General features: G+C 42.3%; 1 protein-coding gene across 2 annotated transcripts in view; it reads left to right on the forward strand.

Annotated features, from left to right (window-relative positions):
* Positions 1 to 15,947, forward strand: part of LOC139465940 (acid-sensing ion channel 5-like) — a 97,901-nt gene that overhangs the window by 32,891 nt on the left and 49,063 nt on the right. For both annotated transcript variants that reach the window (XM_071247946.1, XM_071247945.1), the window contains exon 2: positions 1,139 to 1,385. In XM_071247946.1, coding sequence (XP_071104047.1) covers positions 1,183 to 1,385 — 203 coding nt within the window. In that variant the 5' untranslated portion in view covers positions 1,139 to 1,182. The remainder of the gene's footprint in view (positions 1 to 1,138; positions 1,386 to 15,947) is intronic.

Below are 15,947 nucleotides of genomic sequence, written 5' to 3' on the forward strand. Positions count from 1 at the left end.
AAACTGATTCTCAAACTAATTGAAAACAATAATTTCCTTACACCTTAGGAAGCAGGTGCTTAAGCCCAAGCTCAAATAATCCGTGGATGTTGTGCACTGCTATACTGTGAGAGAATCCATACCTCTAATATGCGGCAGGCGTACATGTGAACTGCCATCATTTCCTTAATCATTTTGATGTGGGAAAGACTCAGTGTCACTTTGTGCAGAGGATGCTGTTATTATTTCAATTGCGCTTACAGTTACATTTAATCAGGGGTTATTACAAAGGCATGGTATATTCTAACCATGGTCACAAATTATTTCACAATTTAACCCCACTTCGTGTGTTTTAAGTCGGAGGCTCCATGTGCATGGAGATATATAGTTGTGAATAGTTACAGGAGAGAGGCTAGACCTGCAGACCTTGTGGTATGATGGACATGATACTAATGTTGTATAATACGCTAAAAACGACCCAGTACATCACTTTGATAGGAGTGTAATATCCAAAAAGAGCGGTAACATGATACATCTTAACATCTATGCTTTGCAAGCTTTTTGCCAGGCCGTATCCTAAGGGCGTTGAGATAATTGAATATTTGAGAAGCCAATCTCTGTCTACATGCTTGTACATAGGCATTGTTCATACACCGGCGACACACTGGTGATACGTCGGCATACATACAGAATGAAGGTAGGAAACAGTATTATATCAACTGCATATTGACATACAGAAGGACCCGTTGCTTGGGATCGTCTCGGTGGTATAGTGGAAAGAGTGTCTGTCCAGATAGCTAGAGGTCGTGGGTTCGATCCCCGGCCGCGTCATATCGAAATACGTTTAAAGATGGGACATGTTGTTACCCTGCCTGACGCACCCCATCCGTTCGCCCGGATTCCCTACTGTCCGGATAATTACTTTTTGAAAGACCTTTCGTGATATCTGAGCTAGTTTTTTTTTGACAGATGTTTACTTGTAGCGGCATTGTCCGGATAGATGGGGTTCACGGTGTGTGTTCTTCTGACTCATCTGTTGAAATTGTTGGTGTTCCAAGTTGATAATACATTTATTAAATCAGCCCCGAACATGGAACCTTTTAGCATTGCACGGCATCTTCGGATATCAAAATTAACAATTGTTGTTTTTTCTTTGCAGATTTCTGACAAAAGCTTGACCCTGCAGAGAAGTCAGGGGAATATATGATGAGCCAAAACGACGAAATGAAGCGGTTACAGTGTCTGCAAATGGAGGACAAAGCCCATGTGCTTCAGGAAGATGATCCTCTGGACGCGGGCGAACCTGACAAGAAGGGAGTTAAGAACTTGCTCATCTACTACGCCCGCCATTCTACCATGCATGGCATCCCTTCTATCGTGGGGTCGCGCCTCTACAGGGGACGCAGGTAAGATAAGATCCGCTGATCAAATACCGACTGTCCGAAGCACAGCTTATTTGGGGCCGTGGGTAGCCTGGTATGCGCTCGACAGGATCCGGGTTCCAGTCCCATCATCGGAACAATGTCCGAAGCCCATTCCTTGTGTCCTCGGCTGAGGAATTATTGGAATAGTGAGTGAGTGAGTATGGTTTTACGCCGCCTTTAGCAATACTCCACCAATATCAGGGCGGGGAACACCAGAAATGGGCTTCATACATTGTACCCATGTAGGGAATCGAAACCGGGCCTCCGGCGTGACGGCCGAACGCTCTAACCACTACGTTACGCAACTGCCCCTTGTAGAATAGTGCTAAAGCGGCGTACAACCAAACTCATTTACTCATAGTCTATTTGTCCGCCCAGAAATATTACTCCAGAACAACACTTGGTAATATGTTATGCATTACGCGACAAACGACAAAAAGTATACAGCTGAGAATTTACAGGCATAATGATTGAATAATTCCGGAAACTGACATTTTGTTCAACCCTCCTAAATGTGAGTTATGGGCGGAAGAGTGTCTCGTAATACAGCATAACATGTCGGACAATTAATGTAAAGTGAGAAGTTTTTTAAACTGGGTTACTTTCTAAGCTGCACAGCGTATCCCTGCACAAACAGGGCCATGCCAAGTAATGGCAACACTTGATGTGCAAGGAACTTCTCTTTCTTCATTTATTTAAGGGGGGCACGGGTGGCCAAGTCGTCTCAGGCGCCGCATTTCGCTATGCAGATTTGTGTCCCTTGGGCACGCCAGAAACCTATGATCGTCTGTTCGAATCCCGGTTCACCCCGATTATGTTTTCCATAATCCTGGAATACTGTTAAAAGCGGCATTAAGCACAACTCACTCACTCATTCATATGTTGGATCTGTCGTTTCCCCATTATCTAGTTTGAGTGAGTATGGTTTTATGTCGCCTTTCGAAATATTCCAGCATTATCACGGCAGGGGACACCGGAAAATGAGCTTCACATCGTACCCATGTTGGGAATCGAACCCGGGACTTCGGCGTGACGAGCGAACGCTTTAACCACTACGCTACCTCCCCGCCCCCATGATTTAGAATGTTGTTTTGTGTACTGCGATGATCACTTAAATTAAGTTGTGTTCGGTGAGCAGAGCTGCGTCCCTTACATGCCAGGACTTCGCCTCAGACCACAATAATTTCCATCTTTGCTGACTACAGCGATATTTTACACTATTTTATATCACTCCAAGGAAGATTATATGATGGTTCCAACCCACCTGACGCTTATCTTTACACTGCAACATATCAGTATCGATGCATCATCTAGATTTCGGGTCGTCTTAGGCGCCGCAATTCGCTGTGCAGAGTTGCGTCCCTTGGGCACGCCAGAAACCTATGATTGTGGGATCGAATCCCGGTTCGCCCGAATTATGTTTCTAGGTTTGTTAGCACCATACCCGTCCACGAGGTTTTTTACCGAAGTGGTAAACGTCTGAGACCTGCATCACTTCGGGCTTTCCTCCCACATTAAGCTGACACGCCGTGATATAACTGGAATACAGTAAAAGGCGGTGTTAAACCATACTCACTCACTCACTCACAATCTAGATTTCGGGGTAGCCACTGTCAACCCATTTCACCGGAAGCATCGCGCCTTTACACACCTATCGAACTTCATGGTCAGATTGTGGACCAAACACATGTATCTGCAGAATACTATCTAGCCTTTCATGTAAGCTATTGCATGTCACTCAGAAATGGCTGACATGAAATGAAAAAACAAAGAAACACAGCGCACGCTATTCTCCGAATTTCTTTCCGGGTCAGTGACAAACAGTGGGGTAACTGTGGTGTATGGTCATGTGCTGGTCATGGGTTCCATCTACAGATGGCACTGGTTATAATCCTGGATCTGTCAGCAGCGGTAGTGGTCTCACCAAAGTAATTATCAAACACGAAATCCTCCACTCCGTGCTTAGTCAGACTCACATGATTAAAATAAGATTCCAGGCGTCGTTATCCCTAGCTCGCCCTCACTGTTGTGTAACATCGAAGGGAGGATCACGCCCTTACCTCATGACTGCTATCGGTGTTATTACTGTTAGAAGTCTCGGCAAACCAACAATTACATCCCTAGACAGTACATTACCGGTATGATACGTTACTGCAATAACACAGTCTACCATTTGGGATATATTGACCAGACATTTCTTATATTGTGTGGTGGTAGTCGAGTTACAACCTAGACAAGGACCGGAGTGAACCGCAGGAGGAATTACAAGATATACAGCGATATAGTCTTTAAAGCAAGCTATTGTCCGTATAGCTTCTTAAACACCAAACATTAGTATCCTCCATTTCGAAAACAAATTACAGTGATGTACGTGGAGCCAGAATGACACAGTGTTCTGTATGTGTGGAGCCTTTTGTGTGTAAAACCAGCATGCCAGGGTTGTGTGTGTGGAGCCAGCAGGTCAGGGTTGTGTGTGTGGAGGGAGCGTTTCAAGTTGTGTGTGCGTAGCCAGCGTGTCAGGATTGCGGTGTGGAGCCTGTATGTCAGTGCTGTGTGTGTGGAGCCAGTAGGTCAGTGTTGTGTGTGTGGAGCCCGCATGTCAGTGCTATGTGTGTGGAGCCCGCATGTCAGTGTTGTGTGTGTGGAGCCAGTGGGTCAGTGCTGTGTGTGCGCAGCCCGATGTCAGTGTTATGTGTGTGGAGCCCGCATGTCAGTGTTGTGTGTGTGGAGCCCGCATGTCAGTGTTGTGTGTGTGGAGCCCGCCTGTCAGTGTTGTGTGTGTGGAGCCCGCATGTCAGTGTTATGTGTGTGGAGCCCGCATGTCAGTGTTGTGTGTGTGGAGCCCGCCTGTCAGTGTTGTGTGTGTGGAGCCCGCATGTCAGTGTTGTGTATGTGGAGCCCGCATGTTAGTGTTGTGTGTGTGGAGCCAGCGTTTCAAGTTGTGTGTGCGGAGCCCGCATGTCATTGTAGTGTGTGTGGAGCCAGCATGTCATTGTAGTGTGTGTGTGCAGCCAGCATGTCATTGTTGTGTGTGTGTGCAGCCAGCATGTCATTGTTGTGTGTGTGGAGCCATCATGTCAGTGTTGTGTGTGTGGAGCCATCATGTCAGTGTTGTGTGTGTGGAGCCAGCATGTCCGGGTTGTGTGTGTGGAGCTGGGCTGCCTGTTAGGGACGTGTGTGTAGAACCTGAGTTTCAGTTTATTTTAGGTACTTGGTTGAAATAACACACCATATATGCATTTGACCTGATTGTACAGACGTAGTTTGTTTCCTCCTTTACCCCTAAGACTGGGAACTTGGTTTAGTGATATCCAATCTTCTTTGTTCTTCTCAAATACTTTGTCTCTCATTTCTTCACTAGAATGACGATAGTGATAATCATTATCCATTGCAATGAAGTTATCCAAGACTGTCTCTTTCTATTCTCTTGGGCCACATTAACACTTTCCTTGATATGATGTGCAACTTGGAAACGGTCTCCAACTGGCATGTCTCCTGATACAGAATTGTATGGCACAAAGTTACTTAGATCCATAAAAACCCTCATTGCCTTATTTTTAACTTTATAAATACTCGAGAGGTTATAGGTTCCACAGTAGTGTTACGGAGCCATGTAGCGTGGTGTGTGTATTATACTGCATGCTACACAAGGTCTTCCACGTGGAAATCAGGAGCCCGAATGCCCTGTTTTCCCGACTCTTTGCTGCTTGTCCCATCCCATCTAAATGTTCTGTTAGCAGCAATCATAAATTGTCGTAAAACTTGCCATGGCAACTTTAATCGGCGTTATTATAAATAAATGTGCCTGTGGCTCTGTAGACGGAACGGTTTCCGAAGTGGATTAATCTGGATTCTGTTGCATTGATAGCGATTTCATTCTCTAGACACAAGGATTTGAGGCAATCGAGTATTAGATTAATATTTTCTTCATTATCCGCGATTAAAATGATTTCCTCTGCTTAAGCTAAAATGCTCAGATTTTCATTGTCGATTTTCCCTCCATGAGACATCTGAATAACAGATATAATAAGATCATTAAGGAAACAGGGAATAAAAGGGGAAATAATATGTATCCTGTCGCACTTCACGTCGATCCAAGGCGCACACTGGCCGTTTAATCCAACACAGCATTTGACGTCTTTATACAGTGAAGTAACTGCATGAAAAGAACCTTCAAAGAATACCAATAATTGAAATTTCCATAAGCTATTATTGTTCATACCAACACAGACTGTGTTCCAGGGTTGTGTGTGTGGAGACAGCGTGCCTGGGTTGTGTGTGGAGCCTGCTTGTCAGGGTTGTGTGTGTGGAGCCTGCGTGCATGGGTTGTGTGTGGAGCCCGCGTGTCAGGGTTGTGTGTGGAGCCTGCTTGTCTGGGTTGTGTGTGGAGCCTGCTTGTCAGGGTTGTGTGTGAAGCCTGCTTGTCTGGGTTGTGTGTGGAGCCTGCTTGTCTGGGTTGTGTGTGGAGCCTGCTTGTCAGGGTTGTGTGTGGAGCCTGCGTGTCTGAGTTGTGTGTGAAGCCTGCTTGTCGGGGTTGTGTGTGTGGAGCCTGCTTGTCAGGGTTGTGTATAGACCAAGCATGTGACTTGTGACCAATCCTCTAAAAATTTAAGTTGTATATCCTTTCCTCTTTGGGATATACGTATCAAATGTAATATAATGTATCGACACTGATTGTAGCCATTTGCACAAGAACAATGCATTATGTTGAGACTGATGTATCAGTATCGATACACCATCCAGCTCCGTGAATACCTGACTTTACATTCTGAACTCATTCATGACTAGATTGACTCTAGTAACCACGAGTCTACCCCATTGGCTAACCTGAAATTCAAATTACGTATCTTAAGTTACATGAAGATATATATAAGGTACGTTCACTAAACCAGATGCCTTATGTATCCCTCGACACGTACAGTCGAGCCTTATTGTGTCGAACTCGTGGGGACCTGGAAGAAACGTTTGAGTACGAGACATCAGGGGAATTTTAAATTGTATGCTTAATTTGGAATCTGGGACTAAAAAATGAGTTCGCGACAACCAGGAACTCGACACTTCAAGTTGGACATAACGAGGTTTAACAGTATACATGATCTGTTATCACAAATGATTTCATGAGAATGTTTATTTGCGCTAAGACGCCATCCGTCATGGTTTATGTATTTCTTTAATTCCAATGTTTTAGAAAATACAAGTAGGAGGTCGTTAACGGTATGAAGTGAGACTTTTGTCATGATTTTCTAATTTAAGATAAAATAGAAACCATCATTTCACACGTTTAGTATATACCAGGATCAAATACATTTACCACACTATCAGTGTGGTGCACGTGTTATAGCTTTCCTGATGGTTATATATGCGTATTGAGCGTTTAATATATCGTAATCAGGAGATCAATTTCTGAAGTTCCTTCTTATCGCACATTCATCTACGTCTCATGCACATTCACACTGGAGATTGCCTCCAGGTCGGTCCTGTCTGCTGACATTTCCAGGACGACTGACTTCGCCGATAGCATCTGTCTCAGATGCACAGCAGGTCCGGAGGATGGTATATGATGAGATCTGGCCACTAGCAGCCACCGTTAATGATGTCATCAGTTTAGGTAGCATATCTAATTGATCATTTTAAAGACAACATAGCAAGTGCAAAGCTTTGTTAATGACACTTGGAAGGAGTTCCTCTCATGCCTTGTGGTATTTTCTTAATGGTAAACAACAGTTCGGGGGTAGTGTATCGAATACGATGGATGAAAGAAGTATCTTATCACCGTAGATAGAGATGAGATAATGTATAAGCAGTATATCATATATACCAATATCAAAATGAAATTTTGATTGCATCAATCAATCAAACATAAGATGCGTTGGGTGTGTGATGCGCGCATGGATTTGTATATGTATCAAAGTACATAAAGACTCAGATACTGGAAATTGCGCATCCCAAAACTCAATTTGTCATGAAAAGCGACACAGCCTTGGAAAATAATAGTGAGCGAGTGAATGTGGTTTTACGCCATTGTTAGCAATATTCCAGCAATATGAAGGAAGCGACAGAAATGGGTTTTAGACGTCGTCATTATGAGAATCTGTGTTCGCCTCAATTGTCGCTTGGAACTATGTGAGATGTCATTGTTATTCCCCCGCCATGAAACTGTTCTCAAAAATTAATGAAAGCCTAACGCATGAACGAAAAGTAGATTCTACATTGGGAGCTTCCACGAATATCTGTTGACGGAATGATTGGAAGGATGTTCGGTGCCCTGACAGAGAGTTCCAGCTGCTCAGCGCTAATCCCCACTCAGAACAAGGAGGTTAATGAACATTCACACAGGAGTTTAATTATGTCGGCGACTTGGACTCATGAAGACAACCCTTGTCAAATCATTCTCAGACATTGTACTACTAAAAAGACACACTGAGTTTGACCTCAGTCCTTTATTACTGCGGGCTCACGCCGTTCGATACCGCATTCCCATTCTGTTTAATGGATGCTTTGTCTTTGCCACACCAATGAAAATGCATTTAAAAATTCGTTGTCGTGGAGTCTTGTCGTGGAGCGGGTAGAGCGTGTAGTGAGTGGCATTGCTGTGTATCAACGTTCATCCAACACTAGGACCAGGAAACCGAGTCTTTTTCTAACCTTGTTATGAAATGTGGACAATGGTCAACGTCTGAAGATTCTGCCATGACCCCTGGCGCTGGAAAATCGACAGTCGTGCAGACCCCATTGGACACTGAGCCAGTGGTGGGATGCTCGTGACGGAGTTCATGAAAACTGAAAATCATCAAAATAGGGAATTCAGTCACCTGAAATATTTCCATGACTTTCCGCTCAACCTACACCATTTGTTCATAGATCTAAAACTTGAACTGAACAATATTAAGGACAAATTAAAGGTTCCTTGACCTATTGGGTGAGGTGAAATTGGGTTTAATGTCGCTTCAAAAAAATTGTGCACGTATGTAGCCACGTGCATGCACTCGTGTGTGTGTGTGGCTGCTTGTACTAGTCCGGACTGATGACAGTTGATAGTGCTAGCCCTCTGAGATACAATGCCGCAATTTAACATGAATACCCCACCCAGACACAGTAAACTGACTCCGAGCCGACTAGTCCTTGTTTTAGCCTTTTAATGCCTAGCGCCGGACAGGGTAACTACAAGTACCACCTTTTATCGTCTTTTGGTATGACGCGACCGGGGATCCAGTCCCGGACCTTGCACTCCCCGGGCGGACGCTCTACCACTGGACCACGGTGGCGGTCCCTTGACCTATTGAATTTGATGAATAGGAGCATAACCTGAATAGTAACGCTCGAGAAAGTTGAAGCAATCACCATTACACTTTAGTTTCCTGGTTCGATGTAAACTAATACTCTGCTATCATTTTACATTGGTCTGCTGTGTATCAGAATCATATCAGTTTTTCTTAATTTTCATCAGCATTTCATTCCAGAAATAAACCATTATTGTGGTCAAATGTAAATATTGATTACATTTACCTTGTGCTGTCATTAACGGATATTTTTTTATTTTTTTTACCACTTTTGTAATTATCTCAGAGTAATTCAATTACGCCTTGATCCGTTGTGACAGTTCTGCTCTGTTAAAGACATGCGTAGCGTAACCCCTAGGTAGCGGGCATATGCAATATACAACAAAGCATTGCCGCTTTGCGTCACGTCACGTGAGTTCTCAAGAGAACCCATGTATCTGATTTTTGTTTCTGGTTTTCTGAATTAGAAACATTCTATGTTATGTGAAGAGCGATGTGTGGACCATGAATAATTAACACCGCTTCTTTAATTATGAACAATAACACCCCGGGGGGAAATCAGGACGTGCTTTAAAGCTGCTTCATCAAACGCAATTCAACTCTGTGTGTTTGTTCGGGATGGTAAGCATCCCAACGACTGGATTAAATCAATTCTGACAATGGTCCTGTTTGCTAGTATAATCCTTCAAGAGTGGCTTGATAATTATGATTCGCGATCTGAGTTCTCTGTTACCATTCAGAAACATCTTATGTATGTAGAGATATTATACACAATATGTCGCCTCATCAGGTTGTCATACTGCAGTTATTCCACTCTCTTACAGTATACTGACTCCGACCCGACCAGTCCATGTTTTAGCCCCTTAATGTCGAGCGTCAGGCAGGGTAACAAAAAGACCATCATTGAACGTATCTTGGTATGACGCAGTCGGGGATCGAACCTGCTCTCCAGGCAGACGCGCTATCCACCAGACCACGGTCGACTGACATTACCTGTAGACACCCAAGCTACCAATATAAGATGGAAGAGAAGACCGCATTCATTATATGAAAGGTTCTTGAAAGGATATCTCCTTTAGGGTAACCCTTAGACTATTAAGAAAGTTAAAATATTTTCCGCACGGACAGTGGTTTCTGTCGAGGATAACGCACAGAATGATTCGTTAGTAGCGATGAACTATGAACATTGATTTGGCAGCGTTGTTCTTTGCACGATACAACTAGTTCTGTATTTTTTATGCACACCCACGTACGCTGGAAGGATACAGTTTATTGTGCTGCCAAGGCACATGGTTCATGAGGAGTATTTTGACAATTGGAAATGGTGACAAGTTAAAAGCCTTGTAAACGTAAAGCTGCAGGATATTCTAATTTGTTTGACTATTGTCCGCGTTAAATGGGTGTATTTGACAGCCAGGACAACGCATTAAAGGGGTTACGTAGGTTATTACACACCCTTTTCTCTTGTCAGCATTATGTGTTTTAAGATTAATGAAATACGGAAGGATAAGTGAGGATAATATGCCTCGTACCTTTCTCTCAACGATGTGAAGAAAATGTTACACATACACGTTGTTCGTTACGTACTCCAAAATGAAGCCAAACATTTTGATGATTCGAAGCAGTGCTATGATAATATCTCAAGAACTTGGTATTATCTTTCTAATATGTCTGCAACATTACACCAACTGGCGTACATGTCTGTAAATAGCTTGGAAAATAATTGATGACAACAGGTGTTCGCGAACTAACTGATGTATTTCATGATGTGACGGTGGCTTGTGAAACTGAGTCAGGTTGAAATCAGATCATACTGATCGTCGATAGATATTTTCTTAATTACTTTTTAACTCTCGGAAACAATTCAAGGTACAATGACAGAAACAATATCAGATAAACATAATGAATACAAAGCAGGAACTTGTAAAACAATAAACGTAAAACATGACTACTTTTGGACGACTCAGCATGTTTTTCCTCTAGCTGTGGATCTTAAAACAATATCACTGAATCACGCGCAGCACTATAGAGAGATTGGGAGTAAAAGCTTTACATTACTGTAATTCACTAGAGAACATAAAAAAATCTTTCTATCAATAATGCCAGTGCCAAGACAAAACAGATTGAAATAAATGAAATCGTAAGTCTCTGGGAAAATCCCATACCTCGAGATACAGCTCACAGCACTTTTCATTACTGTAAGTCAGACGGACATTCGCTCTTAGGTGTTTTTTCTAACTTCGAACCTGGGTGTTTGTTGAAAGCGCTGTTACATTCTGTCTCCAATACTAAGGGATATGCGTTTATTGGATGATATTTGGGAGATTACCAAGACCCCTTATGATAAATCATTTAATGAAGTAAAGATGGGCCTCGCGGTTGTACACAACTTGTCCTGTGTTTGCTGAAGTTATGTCAAGAAAAGCTTGGTATGTGTATGAACAAAATTGTTATGTTAATTCCATCGCATTCCGTTCTGTGATCTGAGCAAAGAAGGATCTGCTAGTTTCAAACCAAGAAACGACCTTATTATGATAATAGGTGAGGTGAAGCGTGGCTTTCAAAATTATTGTACTTATATAGCAACATGCATACATATCCGTGTGCGCGTGCGCTTGTGTGTCTAGTTTATAGATCTAGCCCATTGAGATACCATGCTACAGTATTACATGGATAACCCACTTAGAAACATTATACTGACTCCGAGATATCAGTAAATGGCCAACTTCCAGTGAAAAATATCCTAATACCGTGCCGGGGGAGGGGGGGGGGGGGGGGGGGGGGTAACGCTTAGTACCATCTTTTAACGTACTTTGACACGGCCGGAGAACGAACCACAACGTTCCTCTTTCTGGACAGACGCTCTATCCATTTGACGGTCTATTATATAATGATGAGTGTGCAATGTCATTCGCTTGATGCTCTGGATGAAAATGGACATGGAGATCGCACTGCTGTACGTATTCTTAATAAAAACAACAACGCGTGTTATAGCCAGGTTATTTGTGTGGCTTTTTACAGTTATTTGGGAGATAGACATACTGTATTTTCAATGTAGAGCCAGGTTATCAGTAGATTTAACAGCGCTGAATTGAATTGGGAACGAACGCGCAGGGTGAGGTTTCAACTGTTAAATTTAGCACGGTTAAGTCTACAGGTAACCTAGCTCCATATTGAAAACAAAATATGTGTATCTCCATTCTACCATGACTAAACCGAACTACTTGGCGTCAGCACATACACTGAGTGAAGCGGCACGGATTGAGTCCAGTGGTTCGAGTGGTTTCTCGATCAGAATTTACGGAATCACCAACAACACCATTTGCACAAAATATTGCGCTCTGTATACTCAAACACTTTGTTTACACCGTTATGCTTCACTCGAGCTTATGGCGGGCACTGGAAGCGTAGAGCTAGGCACCTTCGTAAGTTTAAATAAGGCGGGCACGCCTGAAGAACGTCATATCGCTCATTGTGGCGCAAAACCACTCTCCCACCCAGAGCTCCTTGTGGGCAGCATAGTACGTGTGCTACAGGCCCGCGCAATGCGACGATTCATCACATTTTACACAGTTCATTCAAGATATTGCATGCGTTTTTCATATGTTTCGTTTTTGACAAGTCTACACATTTCGATAAACATATGTCAGAGAATTGTCAACTTCTATAGAGAAAATATCCTAAAACGTGAAAAACTATTTGCATTAGCGTAGTTATCCTTTGTTTACATAGGTTATACGGCTCCACGTGCTGTCATCGAAACCCAAGGGAGAGCTGTCAATAAAGCCACTTTCATTTATAAAACATAGTGGCCATGCACCTCACTGTCGCATTTTCGCTAACATATCTGTGTAACTGTGCACAGCAATATGTAAAGCGCACCTGAAAGGCTTGCATTACACCACTCTGTTCCGATTTCAGGATAAGCGCGTTTGATTACATATCACGTGATATGCAAATCAGCCTGTGGCAGTGGTAGTATACTAAGTCATCACTGCACGAGGAATGTGCCTCAAATCTTGAACTATTTTATCTTTGTAGATTTCTAGCGTGTCTTCTGCACGATATGAATCGCCTTACATCTTTTGAATATTGTAGTAACCTTAACTGTGCATTGTGTAGCCTATAATGTACATAAAATTATTTAAATATGCCCACCGACAATGACTGTAAAAGAAGTACTCATCTAAAAGTATCAGCTTCCGCGGTGAGGCGGCCGTCACATCGGCTGTTTAAGAGGTGGTTTATTGTGACTTGATACCTCTGATTGGCCAATCAAAATCGAGTATTTTCAAAATTATTGGTAGAATTTGTTATATACCTACAAACAACAGCCCTCTAAGTCGACTCGTGCGACAAAAGTGGGTTACCCCACCATCGGAGGAGTAATCATTAAACAATCTACAACTGTAGAAAAGGTTGTGTAATATTTAAAACAAATGTTGCGAATCTCGCCTCACTGAGAATCACACACAGTGTCCTCAAATAAGCGTTAGTGAAAACAATAAGTCACAATTCTCGATAAAAGCCCTGTAATAGATTACCCCCCAAAATAATCAAATTTTGCGAGCGTTCTGGCTTGAGATCTGTGCTCTTATAAATCGTGCAGTGAGCCAATGCTAAGCGCCTTCAATCTTGCTCAATGTCAAACTGCATCCCATTACTTTGCACCGTGTGTTCAATCCGTAATCTTCTTCTCATCACAGAAAGGACCCAGCAGTTGTAATTGTAACTAAGAAGGCATAACAACAATTGCCTAATACGCGCTGTAAGTTCATATGCAGATTGGGTATAGTAAAACGATAACATCAAGCTTAACAATTGTGTTTTCGGAACTAGAATCCATTAATATTGATAGTGCGGGCCCAGTGATTGCAGTCTCCAGCCCAACTATATGGATATATATCACGATATCCAACCATGAACTATGTAATTTAGTTATATTATGAATCTTTTTTTTCTCATAGCTGCAATGAAGGCTTCGTGTGAAAGGTGCGTGTTATCGCGCAATGCCGCGCTCTGGACGTAACAACGTCAGTCCAATTGACCGTTGAGCAATCATGTCGAGCGTATCATTTCATAAAAATATTTCATTGTCACAAACCTTGTACAAGTTCTTTTGCATTGATATTTTGTCGAATAGGCATGTCTTATGTTTCAAATTTCTTGATATTGCAAAATCCTTATCATAAGTGTCATGTTAGTCGTAATAGCCTGGTGACACCTGCTCTCAAACCCCAGTAACGTAAAGCTGCAGCCTGACAAGGTCATCTTGAGATTGTGCTACAACTGTTTGTTTGTTGTTTAACGCCGCACTCAGCAATATTCCAGCCATATGACGACGGTCTGTAAATAATTGTGTCTAGACCACACAATCCAGTGATTAACATCATGAGCATCGATCCACGCAATTGAGATTCGATGACATTGCTAAAACTGAGTTCGAAAGGTACATTTCTTGCCATCCTCTGATATGATTTTCGCAAAGCACGATCCCATGTACTCCATGTTTCCAATATCAATACAGCTTGGTATTCACTACATACCGAATCTAGGCACCTGAAAATGATACCGACAAGTGTCTTGTCTTGACAGACCATATAGTTGTTGTCAATGCGTACCAGGGTCTACTTGTAAGGTATACTTATCGTCGACTTACAGGATCAACTCGTATAGTCTACTTACCCTTGTCATGTGAAAATGGCACCAGACAACATCTGAAGGAACAGATTATTATCGATGTATATGTCAGTCTTCCAAACACAGTGCAGTATGTCATAACCCTAACATTCAACATTGCATAAATGACAAGAGGATACTTACAGTTACTTCTTAGAAATATCGTGAGAGGATTACATAACATGATTATTATGTTCAGCGTGTGCTGTTCATGTAAATATAGGCCAATAATAATTGCTCAGTAAGTATCATTCAAATGAAACAAGACGAAGGACTGCAACAGACCGATTGCTCGCACGGGAGATGGCTGGGTTTCTCCTCTACTGAGAAGATGTCAAGATGTCGCAGGAGAAAGAGTCCTGACCTGACCACATCGGTTCCGATTCACGTGTCTTGGAATCCAAAGAATCTTTATTCATCTTTATATTTGCCGTTCAAATTGGACGATCTTATTGTGGCATTGGTAATCCTCTTAGAAATGGGACCCGTTGAAGTTGAGAATATTTTAGTGAATCCTAAACACTACATGTAGTTCATCTGACATCCAACTCACAAGTCTTTGTCTGCAGCAAGGACAATGTGCCACCTCCGGGATCTGTTTATGTTCATCTTTGGTCTCTTTTGAATAATTTGGCATGAAGTTTGAGTCGGTACACGTACTTCCAGCCTAAATGTATCGTCCCCACCAGCTCTGGCAAGATGGTATACCTGTTTCAACAAGATCGACATCTCGAAAATCACATGCAACCTAGCGTACTTCAACGTCAAAGACTAATCAGTCTCTATTATCCGGCGAAACAGATTTCAATGGGCACAACAGGCAAATTAGCGACGAAAATTGTATGAATCACTGAAAATCAGTGATGGCACCAGGTGTTTCAATAAAAGGGTACGCACGTCCTTCTCTACCGGTATCGTTTGCGTATTAGGACTGACAAAAGTAAAGTTGCTGGTTGCATTGGAAATCATTTGTATTCTAATAAAGTCAGGTCATGTAAAAAGCTCTGTATAATTATGTTTCCTGAACACTTAACACCAGGTTTTATTTATGCCGCATCTACTGAACGCATTTTTGAATGGTCTTAGTATTTTGGAAGAACGCTTTTTAGGTATATTTCGATTTCGGTGGCATTGACCGTAAATCTGAATCATCTCAATGAGTGGATGTCTTTTGTATTATATTTGTTTAGTTTTGCTTACAGAACACAAACCCTCAACGTATTTACCATTACAAGCCTTTAATGACAATTTGAGAAATCAAAATTCAGAAAACATAGATTTCTTCATATATGATTTTATCATAAAGTGTCTGCAAAATACAATTCTACTTTATTTTGCAGACCTCAACACAAACAATACATGGCATAAACTATATATTCCGCGTGAAGATACATGTGCACACAGGCCATAAATGTAAAACACTGCACGGTGCCTGCCGTTGAGAATTCGTTGCTGTTATCGGCAATCTACTGGTGTTGTGCAGACAAACCTCATTAAGTATACGCCTTGAAGCTCGGTTTCGTGTTGATGACTATAATATTGCAATCTCAGATTGATTCTCCACACGCAACATGCACTAAGCTGG

Source organism: Haliotis cracherodii, unplaced genomic scaffold (genome assembly GCF_022045235.1).
Source record: "Haliotis cracherodii isolate W230 unplaced genomic scaffold, xgHalCrac1.p SCAF_18, whole genome shotgun sequence".
NCBI classification, from domain to species: Eukaryota; Metazoa; Mollusca; class Gastropoda; order Lepetellida; family Haliotidae; genus Haliotis; species Haliotis cracherodii.